The sequence below is a fragment of the Taudactylus pleione genome, unplaced genomic scaffold, assembly GCF_031769625.1.
Source record: "Taudactylus pleione unplaced genomic scaffold, aTauple2 ptg000070l, whole genome shotgun sequence".
Taxonomy (NCBI): domain Eukaryota; kingdom Metazoa; phylum Chordata; class Amphibia; order Anura; family Myobatrachidae; genus Taudactylus; species Taudactylus pleione.
Window position 1 is genome coordinate 14,852,264 of NW_028284472.1, and position 17,667 is coordinate 14,869,930.

Consider the following 17,667-nt stretch of genomic DNA (forward strand, 5'->3'; position numbering starts at 1 on the left):
AGAATGATGCCAACCCAAACAAAGTAAGCCCGGGGCATCTTAGCTGTTAGCCACGAGGGGGGAGTGTTAGGTTTAAGCAGTGAAGTGGGTTTAGGGTTAGGTTTTGGGGGGGGAGGGGTAGGCACCACTGAGGGGGGGGGTAGAGAGTCAGGCACTAAGGAGGGAGGGATTGCTTTAGGCATGAAGGGGGGAAACTTAGGTTAACGGGGAGGTTAGTGTGCAGGGTGGAGAGGGTTAGGGTTAGGCTACAAGAAGGGAGAGTTAGGGGGAGGGTAAGTATACTTACCCGACCCCGTCGGGATACCGCTGTCTGTATTTTGACAGGAGGCATCCCGACTGTCGGTACTAAATGCCCATTCCGGTCTTTGGCACAGCCTAATCTAGAATACTGTGTTCAGTTCTGGAGGCCACATCTCCAGAAGGACATAAATACATCAGATACTGTACAAAGAAGGGCCACTAAAATGGTGCAAGGTCTACACCACAGAACTTACCCAGAAAGACTAAAATATCTTAATATGTATAGTTTGGAGCAGAGAAGGGAAATAGAGAACATGATAGAAACGTTCAATTATATCCTGGGTTTTAACAAGATGCAGGAGGGAGACATTCTTCATAGGAAGGGAAGTACTAGAACACAAGGACATACACTGAGACTGGAGGGAGTTAGGTTCAAGAGAAATTTGAGGAAAAATTACTTTACGGAAAGGGTAGTGGATAAGTGGAATAGCCTCCCATCATAGGTGGTAGAGGCTAAGACAGTAGAGCAGGCCAGGCTAACCTGTGGCTCTCCAGCTGTTGAAAAACCACAAGTCCGAGCATGCCTTGCCAGTGTTTTGCGGTTAGGGAATGCTAAAACTGTGGCAGGGAATGATGGGACTTTTAGTTTCACAACTGCTGGAGAGCCACAGGTTGGCAGACCTGCAGTAGAGCAATTTAAACATGCTTGGGATAGGTATAAGAATATCCTTAAAAAGAATTGAGGATCACATAGGGCTGAGGTTAGCAAACGGTAAAAAAAAAGGGTAGACTAGATGGGCCAAGTGGTTCTTATCTGCCGTCAAATTCTATGTTTCTATGTTACTCCCTGATTTTCATGTTTCTAGGTCCAGGACTTTGGGCTGGGCATTGATGAATCAGTAAGTCAGTCAGGACATTTGGTTTTATACTGTATATTGAGGTTTTCACTTTTAGTATAGTGATGCACTTCCATCTCATTACAAGGAAGAAAAAACAGCATTTTTCAAAAACATTAGAATCTCGTTCATACTTTTCAACTCTCCAGGAATATCAGGGAGTTTTTCACTACTGTGATAATGACGTGATGCGTGGCTCCTGGGGCGCCCTCCAAGCCCAATGCCTCAAATCGCAGCATTCCACAGGCAGGGGGGGGGGGGGCCACAATGATGCAATTTGTGCTGCCACATCCAATGCACTTACCATGTCTTGCTCCCCCAAGGGATTATGTGTGCCTGACCCCCCTTCTACGCTTTCACCGCCAGAGCCAATCATACCCTTATATATTCAGTTGTTGTAATATGTCCTTCACAGTTCAGTTATTCCCCCAATGTGTCCACTAACGTTTCACAATAACAGGAAAATGTCAGTTCAGTATCTGTATAGAGAAGTTGAGGAAAGTCTCAAAAGAACTCAGTATTGACTAGTACAAATCAATGAGATTGTAGGGTCCACTCACCGCAACTTGATCCTTGAGACTGTTGAGAACAGCAAGCACACAGCCTCTGTCATTCATAACCCAAGATGACTTAATGCACGTGTAGGTCAAGTTTCCTGTCAGAGTACTATCTTTTGTAGCACATGAAACTGTGACTTTGCTACCTTCAGCTCCCACCCCAATGTTGGCTTGGGTACAAACTGGATCTGAAAAGCCAAATAATTTAAAACAATTTATTGATATTTCTTGTTCACTATTACCGATTCATGGGCTATAAATAAAAATTGTACAGTTGGTTTGGGCAGGTTTCGTGGCAATAACCATACTTACGACCTAAGTCTGACAGTGAATGTATTGGAGACCTCAGAGGGTCCTAGTTTCATATGCATCTAACTACTGAATGGGTTGGTCATTCGGAAGCGTAATGTGTTTCCTTGTAACAATCAACAATGTGTCTAAGGTGTCTACATCTTAGATACATTGATGATCAGTGTCAGATTGGCATATGAAGGGCACACCAGGGACAGCAGTGGTAGGGGCACAAGCTTAAGGCATGTGACCAGCCATTACAGAGGGACTGGGCCAACCATTAGAGAGGACATGCAAATAACAATCTGCCGACATCTTCTTGAGTTCTACCAAGAGGTGAAGGTCAGTCTGACCATATAAATTTGGAATCAGATAGAAATTTGATCACAATTTACCAATTTGATAGCCATGACCATGTTAGTGGCGCAATCTTCTATAGATCTTTATCTGATTCTGTGTTTAGAAATTTGCACAGATTCAGCATTCAAAGTTCACTTTGAAATTTGTATTTTTTAAACATGTTTTTTTTTCCAGTACTTCTTTAATAATAAAAAAATATTTAAACTTTTTTTTTTTTGCGAACAGCAGACACTTTTAGGTTTCGCCATATGCGTTTCACCTATTTGCCAAAGTCAGAAACATTTAACCTGTATCAATTGAGGCTTGAACACGTTCAAACCGGCTTGACTTGCTCAAATTGACCTCAACTTTTTTAACTGCCTTAAGGTCAACAAGAAGCTAACATGCTCATCACCAGATAATGGCGCTGCAATGTGTATGACGCTGTGTTTTACTTTTTATTTTGAGCCACTTTTAAAAGATAGCACTTCCATGTATACTTTATTGCAGTGCACGACGGGCCCGTAATCTTTTTACTCTCCAGCGCTATTTATTAAGCTACGGAATTTCGCCCTGTTAATATCATTATGTCCCCATCTCCTGCTGCAAAGTGCCGCGGATTGTGGCCTCACGCACAGGGGGCAATGCTACGAGGAGGTGATTTCACATTATCATCCCCCATTTCCCCCAACCGTTCCACCTATAACATCTGCGAGATACAGGAGGGATAGCTGGTCTCTTGGGACATTCTTTGGGAGTAGGCAAGTCTATACAATAATTGACAATGGGCTGTCCTGTCTCCCAGGACCGTAACTAGGGTAGTGCGGCCGGTGCCATGGCACAGGGCACCGCAGGGCAGGGGGCACTGTTCGGGCCTGTCAATTTTCCGGTTTATTATGATTCTCACTTGTAGCTTCCTCTTCTTTTATCCCCAGCATCTCCTGGCCTCCCCTATCTCTTCCCTGGCCCTTCCCCATTCTTATGTCCCTCTTTAAAAAAAAGGCAGGGGAGGGAGTGGTACCAATGCTCTCTCTGGTACAGGACACCAAAAAGTCTAGTTACGGCTCTACTGTCTCCAACATGCGCAGTGAAAATAGATGACATGCCATGTGTATGGCCACCACCAGTTGGGCAACTTCAGGCGACTGACGGTTCTAATATTGAACAACTGTACAATAAAACTTTTCAGAAAGATTTTTGAAGGCGAAAGGGGACAGACAAGGGAAGAACAGTTCAAATTGGGGGAAGGACCCTTCACCTCCACATCTACATGAGGAGCACTGGAGAGTTCTGCGGATATTAGATAAGATATTACATATCACAATGACACAGTAACAATGTACAACAGAAGTCTTACCTGTAATATAATTCAGATTCATTGGGTCGCTTGTTACACTATCACCCAGCTTGTTAGTAAGTGTGCAGCGAGCTGATAAATTTATCTCTCCAGCTGTATAACTCGCCTTATAGCAATTATCAGAAAGAGACATCACTGTGAAGAAAGAGTTATCGTGTAAGTTTTTCCAGGGCATGAGAAATGTGACGCTATCACACATCATTGGGGCTTATTTATTAAAATGGGGCATGTATACTGTACAAATGCGCTCTTTGGGGTATATTTACTAAAGTGAGAGTTTTTAGAAGTGGAGAAGTTGCCCATAGCAACCAATCAGATTCTAGCTATTATCTTTTAGAAGGGGCTAGATAAATGTTAAGTAGAATCTAATTACAGTAGTTGCTATGGGCGACATCTCCACTTCTAAAAACCTGCACTTTAGTAAATATACTCCTAAATGTAGCAATCAACAGGATTAAAGTTTAACCCTATAAACCTGTCATTTTACAAGTACTGTTTTAAAAATGGAAGCAACACTGATTACTGGGATATTGCAAACCCGTGAGACATTGCAGCATGCAGTTACATAATAACGGTCTTTTAGGTCTGTCTAGACCTTTTGTTATCTGATACAATCATGAAGTTAATGATCATTATTTTACAATTGCAAAGAGAGTATACAGCATAGAGACCTTCACCTTGTGTAGAAGGGACTGCAACGGCATATATCTGTAAGCTTCCAGTAGGGTTGTACTGATCGCTGTAATCTAAACAGCAGGAAAATTCTATCACGTCACCTTTCTTGAATCCTGAATTGATTGGGTTTATTCTAATTTGCTGTGGTTTGGCCAATCGGGCAACGCCAATCGTTTTATTTGCAGACAGCGTGCCAGAGTTTACTAAACAGCTAAAAATTCCTGTAAGACAAAAAACAAAACAAATGACAAGATGCTCACTTACTGGTAGGATTAGTAACGCACATCTAGGCTGATGACGGTTATCACTGTAGCATTCTGCTACCATTAAAAAGCACAGAGGTGCAGGGTATTACTTACAGATGTGTCCTCAAACACCTAGCTTCTATACACCACATGGCACGAAACACCCGGTGCAAGTGAGCTGTTCTGAGGAGTAGCGTTCCCAAACATCAGTCGTATATCGGCTACACATTGAACTTCTGAGTAAGCCTATGCTGTTTCAGGCAGAGCGGCTCTCACCTGAGCACATCCAGAAAATGGCCCAGACACGCCTGCGTTTTTGTAACCACTCCTCCCCCCCCCATTACCTCCGTACGCTGACCATGGACGGGATGCCGGCTGTCAGTACACTGACCGCAGCATCCCAATGGTTAAAATCCCGACAGGGGATTGGTAAGTAATGTTCCCCTTTCCTATTTACCCCCTAACCCTCTTTTTCTACACCCTTATACTAACCCTCCCCACCCCACACCCTAACTCTAACCCTCCCGCCTTTGTGACTAACCCTAACCCTGCCTCCCTTAGTGCCTAACCATAACCCCCCTGCCCGGAGCCTAAACCTAACCTCCCCCCTCCCGCAGCCTAACCCTAAATCCCCCCCGGGCCGCGTACACCTAACCCCATAAGGTAAGTGTCAGTGATGCTGGGGCTGGCTGGAGACACACAGGCTGGAGCTGGCTGGAGACACACAGATGGGGCTAGCTGGAGACACACAGGCTGGGGTTGGCTGAAGACACACAGATGGGGTTGGCTGGAGACACACAGATGGGGTTGGCTGGAGACACACAGGCTGGAGCTGGCTGGAGACACACAGATGGGGCTGGCTGGAGACACACAGATGGGGCTGGCTGGAGACACACAGGCTGGGGCTGGCTGGAGACACACAGGCTGGGGCTGGCTGGAGACACACAGGCTGGGGCTGGCTGGAGACACACAGGCTGGGGCTGGCTGGAGACACACAGGCTGGGGCTGGCTGGAGACACACAGGCTGGGGCTGGCTGGAGACACAGAAGGGAGCTGGCTGGTGACATAAAGGGGGTTGGCTAGAGACACACAAGCTGGGGCAGGCTGGGGACATAGAAGGGGTTCTGGCTGGGGACACAGAAGGGGTGCTGGCTGGGGACACAGAAGGGGTGCTGGCTGGGGACACAGATGGGGGCTGGCTGGAGACACAGAAGGGAGCTGGCTGGAGACACAGAAGAGAGATGGTTGGCGACATATAAGGGGGGCTGGCTGGACACACAGGAGGGGTGCTGGCTGGAGACACAAAAGGGGGGCTGGCAGGACACACAGAAGGGGGGCTGGCTGGGAAGACAAGACAGAATGGGGCTGGCTGGAGATGCTGCAGGGCCATAGTTGCAGAAACACAGAGGGTGGGGGGGGAGTTGGGGGCCCAGCCTATTTTGTCAAACCCCTGGCCCCACAATTTCTGATGGTAACCCTGGATATTGGCAGACACCCACCCCGAAAATGATCATGACACTGTTACATTTTAGCGGCCACTCCTCATGACCACCCCAAAGGTCCTGAATGTCAATCCTCACTGTGACTGGCATCACTAAAGTAGCATGGTGTGTGCGCAGTACATCTGTGACGCATGTGCAGCCGAACGATAATCGCTTAACTGCGTAAAATTCGGTATTGCGTCCACATCTGAATCAGGCCCTTGGTGTAGCAATATACATATAATATATTCATTGTGAGCTCAACCTACACTTAGAACGCCCTGGTCAGTATAAAACACTCTTTGGGTAAACTCCTCATTATCGCCATTACCTGCTTTTTTTTATTATATGTCACTATTTGTGTGTGACTTTATTACTTTGTACTAATAGAGACAACCTGAGTAAGATAAAATGTAAGTTTATACAGAGAAATGCAGTATTAGGGCCTGATTTTGGCTTAGCGCGCAAAAGTGCACGCAGCAGCATCTATTCATGGTTGCCCATCTGAGAATTTAGTGCCCATGCACGCTATAATACTGATTGGTGCTTCCATATACGCCACCATCGGTCGCACCATCGGAACGTGCACCAGCCCAGTGGCACGGGCGTAATGTGTACGACTCAGAATCAGACACGTAGGGACCTTATAAAGTCAAATGAAAATACACTTTGGGTCTCATTTAGACCCGGTCACAAGCGCCGATGCGCTCGCAACCGGGTCTATGATTAGCCCTGCGCACGCGCAGCAGCCGCACTGCGCGTGCACAAGCCCAGGAGCGAGAGATAAACTCTCTCGCTCCGGAGCTCTCTACAAAAGGGGCGGCTGTCGATGTTGATCGACATCTTGCCCCGTTTTGTAGGCGGGCCCGGGGGGGGTGGTTTCCTTAAGGAACGCCTACCGTTTTGTGGGCGGCCGCACTGACATCATCAGTGATGTCAGTGGGGAGCTTCCTGCTCGATCAGAGCAGGAAGCTCCCTGGGGCTTGCGGTCACCGAGACCCAACCTTAGGGACTTGTCGCAAGCCCCGATGGTCGCGATGGTGTTCACCATCGCGACCATCAACCTGGTCGGTCGCTAAGCTGTGGGTGGTAACCCACAGCTTAGCTAGCGACCAGGAGGCCGCACCAGGAGGCCGCACTAAAAAAAAAAGAAGCAGCCGCCCTCATTCAGAGAGAGCGATCGCTTCTTGAGACCGCCTCTGGATGAGGGCCTTTGTGCCATTTTTTCACTGCAACTTTCACCTTACTGCAAATGTAGACTGAGATCCATTTTGTACTTGCGACTCCTGGCAATACGGGGTTTGGAGCCAGTTCTGAAATGATAATAATAATGACGGCCGTCCCATCTTATTGGTCTAATGCACCGGACACACCCATTTATGCTAATATTCTAGTAATATTACTACTGTGACCTATTTGCATGAATACAGTGAAATGAGCAATTTGTCCGCAATGATAAAGCATATTTCCCAGTCACCTTTAGGAGAAGGCAACTGATACGTGTGTTAATATATATGTAAAGTTCTTACTTGCGTCTAGTTTGAATTTTGGTTTGCAATCTCCCGGTGACTTTATTAGTTATGTAAGGTGTATTGTTATCACTGGCACATTGGCTTCTGTTGTCTGCAGGAGTAGAGGAGGAAACGGTACTAGACTCGCCGATTTGCTGCATCTGGCGTTTTCTACCAGCTCAGCAAGCCCAGCAGCGAAATGCATTTCATTTTCGGAATGCGTTTTGACTCCCTCCCCCCCATTGACTATTTTTTCTCTGGAGAGTAAAACAAAACATCAATACTTCCTCCTGTTCAAGACATTGAGTGGGAGATGTACCAGACCTTCTAATGAGGACATGTGGGGAAGTTACCCATAGTAACCAATTGATTTCTATCTATCATTTTATAGACTGTACTAGATAAATGTTAGCTAGATGCTGATTGGCTCCTAGGGGCAACTTCTCCACTTGTTCTTTTTAGATGATTTCATACATCTACCCCTAGAAGTACAGTAGTAGTACCGTACTTGCTACTATCCTGAATTGCCCGGAAGATTCAGAAGTTTGTGCAAGAGTGAAAGTGTAGGCAAACCTTCCGAATTGATGTGAAATGCGTCATCATGGTCCTGTGTAATAAGTGCAGGGCCGGAATAACACAATTTGTGGTGCCAGTCACTATAAGCAACTCCCCCTCACCCAGACCTCGCCTCTCTGGAGCACCCGGAGGCCATTTTAGAAAAGCAGATATGCATGAGTAAACCAAGCATAAAATATACAGTACAAACTGCATAAAACATTGTCTCGCAAATACAAAGAAAAGAGGCCCCCATTTATTAACGAGTTTTACCACCAAAGCGAGTGATAAATGTCACTGTGTATGATAAATGGTGCTCCAGCCAATCAGCTCCCAACTGTCATATTTCTAACAATTGACAGTTGGGAGCTGATTGGCTGGGGCACCATTTATCATACACAATGAAATGTATTACTCGTTTTGGTGATAAAACTCATTAGTAAATGAGGCCCTATAGGGGTCTAGTTACTAAGCAGTGTTAGGAGACAGAGTGAAAAGTGATAAGGTGCCAGCCAATCAGCTCCCAACTGTCAATTTTCAAACACAGCTTGTGAGATGACAGTTGGGAGCTGATTGGCTGGCACCTTATCACTTTTCACTCTGTCTCCTAACACTGCTTAGTAAATAGACCCTTTAATCACTTACCATTCCATTCCACTGTCGTAACGTTACTTGGAATTGTGAGAATAGAAGTACACTTGGCCAGATCAGTAGATGTACTGTAACCATCAATGCTGTTGTTTGTGGTACTGATGAAATACCATTTAATGTCTGTTACTTTTCCGGCATTACAACTGCAGTTCAATGTTATTGCTGTCCCCTCGGAGATGTTCTCTGAGTTTGCAGTAAGTGTAGCTACAGCTAACAGAAAAATAGAGAAAAATATGATATTTTATTCAATATTTTCTAAGCATCCGTCCCCATGTAAATGTCACAGTGCCCCTGCTGTGCGTGATTCTCTGTTCTTATTCAGGGAGTAAGGAGAAGTTTCTATGCTGAGTGCAATAGGCGTTATCATTTTCTATTAGGCAGGTTTTAAATGTATTGAAAGTGACACATTAGTGGAAATGGGGTCCAGCAGTCATAATACTGTACAGTATGTCCAGAGGCGTAATATTTTTGTTATGCCCCGAGCAGTGCAGGCAGTGGTTCCCATACACTTATCTGCTCTGCGTTCTGAATAGTCCCTTAAAATCATTAGTTGTTTTATTTACATTAAAATACAGTAAGACGTGTGAGCCTATTCCCGGTGTTCCTCTAGGTTTATCAGCCCTGACATCGTACAGCCGCATCCGGACACAATGGCCGTGGTATCTCCGCAGCACAGTAAATCTTATAACTGTTTTTGCAGTGTCTGCTCAGAGGGTCTGATTTAGCTCGGATCGCAGTTGCTAATACGCACACAATCGGCCGTTTGTTGCATTCTGCGCATGCAAATACATGGCAGTGCGCGTGCGCTAACCAGCCACTGCGATCGCAGTGACTACGCAGACCCATCGCAGAGTGATTGACAGGAAGTGCCGTTTGTGGGTGGTGACGGAGAAATGCAGGCATGCCAGTGTGTTTCAACGGCGTTGCATGGGCGTGCATAAATTATCCACTGCGATGGCCTACGCAGACTAAAGCCTGATAGCGTGCGATGAGGTTAGCAATTTACGAGTAAGGTCAGAGTTTGTGCAAGTGTGCGTGAGGCTGCGATGGTACTCAGTGTTACCGATGGTTTCGCAGTCTTGCTAAACATTACGGATGTGTGGTAAGTAAAGTGGGCGTCCTTATGTTATGCTGCGAGGGCGTAGCGATCTCAATGTATAAGCAGTGGATTAGCATACTATCGCAGTTGAATTGTGTGCGTAATTGCAGTTGCGATCCTCTAGTGAATCAGGCACAGAGTCTGCAAAGCACCAGCTATACTGGTGGATGTAGTCAGCATGCTGACATTGTCAATGTCGACATTCAAAATGTCGGTGCCACAATGTTGAAATGGTCAGAATGTTGACATTAAAAATGTTGACCTGTTCAAAATCTTTTAACATGTCAAAATTCAAAATATGAACACTGAGAAAATGCTGACATTTTCAAAATGTTGACATTAGGAATGTCGACAGTCAGAATGTTGACGTGAAATTAGGATTAAAATTAGGATTAAGCTGCAATTAGGGTTACTGGGTTAGACTGCAATTAAGGTTACTGTTTGGGTTAGGATGCAATTAATGTAAGGGGTAGGCTGCAATAAGGGTTCATTGTAGGCTGCAATTAAGATTAGGGTTAAACTGCAATTAGGGTTATTGTTATGATTAGAATGCTGTTAGGGCTAGGATGAATTTAGGGTTAGCATTAGAGCTATACTATGGCTGCAATTAAAGTTAGGCTAAAATATAAATTTCGACATCCTGACTGTCGACTCATCCGAATCTAGAGTTAGAATAATTGGACGCAAAATGGTAAATCATGAATTGTGCCATGAGATTAAACCGTTAAGCATTATCTGCATACTCTGCCTCCCAAATGAAGCTACTTTAACACTTTTTAGACCCATTAGTAGTGATCACTAATTTTCAGGCAAACTATTTTTTTTTTTTTCAAAAGTTTGCTGCCCCCACAAATCCTGCGGCCTGGCAGCTGTACATTTACATTCTTGGTAGTATTTTTAATTAGATACCACTTACAGGAAGATGTATAGGTCACTTGGACTGTCTGTGTCAGGACTGCTCCATTCCCTGTGGAACAGTTACAGGTATAGTTGGAAGCGTTTATACCAGTGCAATTGGAAGGCTCCGCTGCGATTGTGTACGTTTTACACGTAGCGCTGGATATTGCGATCCCTGTTTAAACAAGAAAAAAAGGGGAAAAATAAGTACAGTATGTGAGGTCGGCATTGAAACTATTTTATTCTGTTTCGATATTAACAACAAAAATAAATGGGGATGCTGAATACGTTATCATTTATTACTTCAAAACGGAGGCAGCTTATCACATCACTAGGAACCAATCATATCGCTGAGTCATGAAGCCCCTAATTGTCCCGTATCAATTAGAGATGAGCGGATCTGGTTCTCAGAGAACCGCGTCTGCCCGAACTTCGCATGGGTGCAGTGTTGTCGGGCTGGGAATGCAGTACATAGAGGGGTGCTGTGTCGTCCAGGGATGCTTTGTCAACCCAGGGGTGCTCTTCCCCAGTGTTAAACAAAATAAAAAGTTAAGTCTAAATTATCATTCCACAAAAAAAAAGATCTGTTTTGATTTTTGTGTGTATGCTACGGTAGCTAGTAGCTGCGCTATTATTGTTCGGTGACACTGTCGGCCGGACCGCAGTTTATCATCCACGTATTTGTGACTCTGCAGGTGGTCCCCTGCGTTCATCTGCACTCTGCAGGGGTGCTTTGTTGTCCATAAAGGGGTGCTGTGGTGTTCTTTTTTTTTGTGTGAGTGCGTGTGTGCTAGCTAGTAGCTGCGCTATTATTGTTCTGTGACACTGCTGGCCAGACCGCAGTTTATCATCCACGTATTGTGACACTATAAGTTGTATTGCAGTGTGTTATTCTTATTCATAAAAAATCTTGTGATACTGTAAGTGGTAGCGCAGTGTTTTACTCATAAAAAATCTTGTGACACTAAGTGGTAGCGCAGTGTGTTATTCTTTTCTTAGCTTGTGGCACTGTAAGTGGCAGCACAGTGCGTTATTCTTTTCTTATTCATAAAAATCTGTGGCAGAGAAGTGTGTTATTCTTATTCATAAAAATGATTGTGACACTGTAAGTGACAGGGCAGTGTGTTATTATTTTCTTATTCATAAAAAATCTTGTGACACTGTAAGTGGTAGCGCAGTGTGTTATTTTTATTCATAAAAAATCTTGTGACACTGTAAGTGGTAGCGTAGCGTAGTGTGTTATTCTTTTCTTATTCATAACAAATCTTGTGACACTGTAAGTGGTAGCGCATTGTGTTATTCTTTTCTTATTCATAAATAATATTGTGACACTGTAAGTGGTAGCGCATTGTGTTATTCTTTTCTTATTCATAAATAATATTGTGACACTGTAAGTGGTAGCGCAGTGTGTTATTTTTTTCTTATTCATGACAAATCTTGTGACACTAAGTGGTAGCGCATTGTGTTATTCTTTTCTTATTCATAAATAATATTGTGACACTGTAAGTGGTAGCGCAGTGTGTTATTCTTTTCTTATTCATAACAAATCTTGTGACACTGTAAGTGGTAGCGCATTGTGTTATTCTTTTCTTATTCATAAATAATATTGTGACACTGTAAGTGGTAGCGCAGAGTGTTATTCTTTTATTATTCATAAATAATATTGTGACACTGTAAGTGGTAGCGCAGTGTTATTGTTTTTTATTCATAAAAAGTATTGTGACATGGCAAGTAGTAGCGCAGTGTTTTACTCATAAAAAATCTTGTGAGACTGTAAGTGGTAGTGCAGTGTAATATCCAACGTTACACTTCTTTCCTCAATCATGAATACACGCCAACTACAAGACCATAACAAAGTGCTAAATAACATGCGTAATATATAAAACATAATGACATCACAACCGCCTCACCTGAGATTTGCATAAACATATTTTCAAAAGGTGAAATTAGAGGATACAGTTTAAAAAACAACTGAATAAAGCAGCTAAAACTGCGTTCTCTGAATATAGTGTCCCTACTCCCTACCCATGGCCCCTCTATCTGAATTCCAGTGAGTCAGAGGGGCAACTCCATGCAGTCGTATTCCAGAGTGCAGCTGCTCCTCCTGTAGCCCAGGTCAGAAGATGTGTAGGGGTTGTGGTGATATGGACTGAAATGGAGCTCACACCCACTGAAGTGGATAATGAATCCCCAATCTAACATGGAGCACAGCTGTATTTTATACACCACATGGGATGGGGTGATGATATAGGATTGGGTGCTGGTATAATCTGGGGTGATGGTATAGGCTGGGGTAACAATATAAACTGGGGTTATAGGCTGGGGTGACTATATAAACTGGGGTGACAATATAATATGCTGTTACAGGCTAGGGTGATGATACAGGCTTGGGTGCTGGTATAGGATGGGATATTGATATACACAGGGGGTTATAGGCTGGGTGACGATATAAACTTGAGTGACAATATAAAATGGGGTTACAGGTTGGGGTGACTATACAGGCTCGGGTGATGGTATAGGTTGGGGTAATGATATAAACTGTGGTAATAGGCTGGGGTGACGTCTGGGCATAAGACCAGAAAAGCCACGTCTTGGATGTGGAATTATTTTAACCCAAATCCTGTGAAGGCATCTGTACCATTTGTGAGGCCAAAGTTAGTAAAGGTAGGAATGTTAGCCATCTAGGCACCTCCTCCCTGTTACGTCATTTGCAGCGAGTTCATGCAATTTATTTAACAAAATTATAATAATTTGTAAAAAAAAAAAAATAAGAGGAGAGACAGCACTGAGGCCTGTGCATGACATCCTCCTGCAGCTCCCGACTACTATCGGGCACGCCTCCGGCGTGCAGGGATAGTCAGAGTGCGCACTGGATGTCTCCCGCTGAGAATAGTAATGGGGATGAAGCAGGGGGTGGGGCTAAGCCGCGGGCAGTCAAAGGCCATTTGAAAAAGCAGGAGAAGCGGCACCTATACAAGTGCCTCATTGACAGGGCCGGGCTTTCAGCCCACATCAAGGCACACCCCTGTCAGTGAGGCAGATGGGATTGGGCATCAGACCCAGCTCTGACAGAGACTGTATACGGCTGTCACTGTCAGTGCTGTACTCTGTGACTGTCTCCGGCCGTCACGGTCAGTGCTGTACTCTGTGACTGTCTCCGGCCGTCACTGTCAGTGCTGTACTCTGTGACTGTCTCCGGCCGTCACTGTCAGTGCTGTAATCTGTGACTGTCTCCGGCCGTCAATGTCAGTGCTGTACTCTGTGACTGTCTCCAGCCGTCACTGTCAGTGCTGTACTCTGCGATTGTGGACCTCATTCAGAGTGGGTCGTTGCGACCGCACGATCGTACGCCACCGATGTTCTCTAAACTGCGCATACGTAAAATTCGCAATGCGCGTGCGCAAACTAGCTATTACGATCAGAAATTGCTCTCTCCTTCAAGTTGGCCAGGTCGTTAGTTTGAGTGACAGGATGAGGGGTTTGTGGGTGGTAACAGGGGAAGGTGCTTGTGAACGGGGGAGTGGAGATCCGAACGCAGGCGTGCCTGACTATGCAAACGGCGTTTTATGGGAGTTCATAATTAACTAAGTAGTGTCATGGCACATGTGACATGGGAGGTTTTTACACTGACTTGATCGTAGTGCTTAAGAGAGGGTATGGTCAACCTTAAGGTCTACGACCAGCTCTGATGGTTCCCGATGGTCTCGATTAATCCTTATATGCCCGGAGATGACGTGTAATGGGAACGAGAAGGGGGCGTATTTTTAGTCTTACGGCCGCATCCTCCCCTCGCTCGTCCAGCTAATGATCCCATCTTAACGCCGCAAATTGCGAGCGCTTTATTTGCATATCCGGCCCCTTTTACCTTACGACCGTGCGGCCGCAACGACCAACTCTGAATGAGGTCCTGTATCCGGCCGTCACTGTGACTGTCTCCGGCTGTCACTGTCAGTGCTGTACTCTGTGACTGTCTTCGGCTGTCAGTGCTGTACTCTGTGACTGTCTCCGGCTGTCACTGTCGGTGCTGTACTCTGTGACTGTCTCCGGCCGTCACTGTCGGTGCTGTACTCTGTGACTGTCTCCGGCCGTCACTGTCGGTGCTGTACTCTGTGACTGTCTCCGGCCGTCACTGTCAGTGCTGTACTCTGTGACTGTCTCCGGCCGTCACTGTCAGTGCTGTACTCTGTGACTGTCTCCAGCTGTCACTGTCAGTGCTGTACTCTGTGACTGTCTCCGGCTGTCACTGTCAGTGCTGTACTCTGTGACTGTCTCCGGCTGTCACTGTCAGTGCTGTACTCTGTGACTGTCTCCGGCTGTCACTGTCAGTGCTGTACTCTGTGATTGTCTCCGGCTGTCACTGTCAGTGCTGTACTCTGTGACTGTCTCCGGCTGTCACTGTCAGTGCTGTACTCTGTGACTGTATCCGGCCGTCACTGTCTCCGGCCGTCACTGTCAGTGCTGTACTCTGTGACTGTCTCCGGCTGTCACTGTCGGTGCTGTACTCTGTGACTGTCTCCGGCTGTCACTGTCAGTGCTGTACTCTGTGACTGTCTTCGGCTGTCAGTGCTGTACTCTGTGACTGTCTCCGGCTGTCACTGTCGGTGCTGTACTCTGTGACTGTCTCCGGCCGTCACTGTCGGTGCTGTACTCTGTGACTGTCTCCGGCCGTCACTGTCGGTGCTGTACTCTGTGACTGTCTCCGGCCGTCACTGTCGGTGCTGTACTCTGTGACTGTCTCCGGCCGTCACTGTCAGTGCTGTACTCTGTGACTGTCTCCAGCTGTCACTGTCAGTGCTGTACTCTGTGACTGTCTCCGGCTGTCACTGTCAGTGCTGTACTCTGTGACTGTCTCCAGCTGTCACTGTCAGTGCTGTACTCTGTGACTGTCTCCGGCTGTCACTGTCAGTGCTGTACTCTGTGACTGTCTCCGGCTGTCACTGTCAGTGCTGTACTCTGTGACTGTCTCCGGCTGTCACTGTCAGTGCTGTACTCTGTGACTGTATCCGGCCGTCACTGTCTCCGGCCGTCACTGTCAGTGCTGTACTCTGTGACTGTCTCCGGCTGTCACTGTCGGTGCTGTACTCTGTGACTGTCTCCGGCTGTCACTGTCAGTGCTGTACTCTGTGACTGTCTCCGGCCGTCACTGTCAGTGCTGTACTCTGTGACTGTCTCCGGCCGTCACTGTCAGTGCTGTACTCTGTGACTGTCTCCGGCCGTCATTGTCAGTGCTGTACTCTGTGACTGTCTCCGGCCGTCACTGTCAGTGCTGTACTCTGTGACTGTCTCCGGCCGTCACTGTCAGTGCTGTACTCTGTGACTGTCTCCGGCCGTCACTGTCAGTGCTGTACTCTGTGACTGTCTCCGGCTGTCACTGTCAGTGCTGTACTCTGTGACTGTCTCCGGCTGTCACTGTCAGTGCTGTACTCTGTGACTGTCTCCGGCTGTCACTGTCAGTCCTGTACTCTGTGACTGTCTCCGGCTGTCATTGTCAGTGCTGTACTCTGTGACTGTATCCGGCTGTCACTGTCAGTGCTGTACTCTGTGACTGTCTTCGGCTGTCAGTGTCAGTGCTGTACTCTGTGACTGTCTCCGGCCGTCACTCTCAGTGCTGTACTCTGTGACTGTCTCCGGCCGTCACTGTCAGTGCTGTACTCTGTGACTGTCTCCGGCTGTCACTGTCAGTGCTGTACTCTGTGACTGTCTTCGGCTGTCACTGTCAGTGCTGTACTCTGTGACTGGGAGAGTTTCAGTGTCAGTCTGCTGGGCCCATACTCACTAAGTGGCTATTTTATTGTCCAGGTCTTTCGTTACCTTAATATCGCCGCACCCGCTATTAGGGAAACTGAAGCCCTGGACAGGATATTTATATATGTTTTAGTGTTAGGTCTTAACTGGAATAAATGAGATTATTTACATGAGTATAACCACCTATTGCAAAACTCAATAAATCCTGAGTTGTTCAGATACAGGTGAATGTATTGCTAGTTATTGTGCTGTTGGCTTTGAGTATTCCTGTGCTGTACATTCTGTTGAGATACAGGGCAATGTATTATACAGCCTGCCAATTGAATGGTGAATATAAGGTACCTTTCGGGTCTATATACTATATGTGTGTATAAATCTGACTCTGATACTGGCCAGTGCCTCACCAGCCACTGGCCTCACCACATGCCAATGCCTCACAAGCGGGCAGGAGGTGGCCATTCTGAGTGAGCTTAGGCTTACTAAGATGGCCGATGCTGCAAACATGGCGACTAAAGGCTGGTAAGGCACCATGAGAGTCACAGGCTACCTACAACTGGCAGAGCCTGCTTGGGATTGTTGTCCGTCCACAGGTTACCTCTCTATCATCTCTTGATGTGAGAGATTGTTGTCAAACTGGGAAGGTTGTGCGATGCCTCCCAGTCACAATGATGACTCCAGTTTTCCCAGCAAAGAAGTTTAATTGAATATTTACCTCTAATAGACGAGATAGTTTGGCAGGTAAGATCAAACGATGGACTTCCCCCTTGTGTGCAGCACTGTATTACAGAATAGCCTGTATTATTGCAAGTGACGGCTGTGTTCATTACAGTGAGATCGAAGTTTCCAACATACAAATCCGTCTGTACTATGTAAGAGTTCATGTCCAAGTCTATGGTGCACATATACGTTCCTAAAATAGACAAAAAAGATGTAAATAAATTCTATAAGAAAACAAAGCAGTCCAATTATAGATAGATATGAGATAGATAGATAGATAGATAGATAGATAGATAGATAGATATGAGATAGATATGAGATAGATAGATAGATAGATAGATAGATAGATAGATAGATAGATAGATAGATAGGACATAGACAGATAGATAGATAGATAGACAGATAGATAGA

General features: G+C 45.8%; 1 protein-coding gene across 1 annotated transcript in view; it reads right to left on the minus strand.

The window, feature by feature from the left end:
- Positions 1–17,667, minus strand: part of LOC148533789 (adhesion G protein-coupled receptor F5-like) — a 147,916-nt gene that overhangs the window by 23,644 nt on the left and 106,605 nt on the right. The window contains exons 10-15 of the mRNA XM_088467272.1: positions 17,252–17,449; positions 10,814–10,969; positions 8,793–9,008; positions 4,358–4,576; positions 3,681–3,815; positions 1,697–1,881 (exon numbers count right to left, since the gene is read on the minus strand). Coding sequence (XP_088323398.1) covers positions 1,697–1,881; positions 3,681–3,815; positions 4,358–4,576; positions 8,793–9,008; positions 10,814–10,969; positions 17,252–17,449 — 1,109 coding nt within the window. The remainder of the gene's footprint in view (positions 1–1,696; positions 1,882–3,680; positions 3,816–4,357; positions 4,577–8,792; positions 9,009–10,813; positions 10,970–17,251; positions 17,450–17,667) is intronic.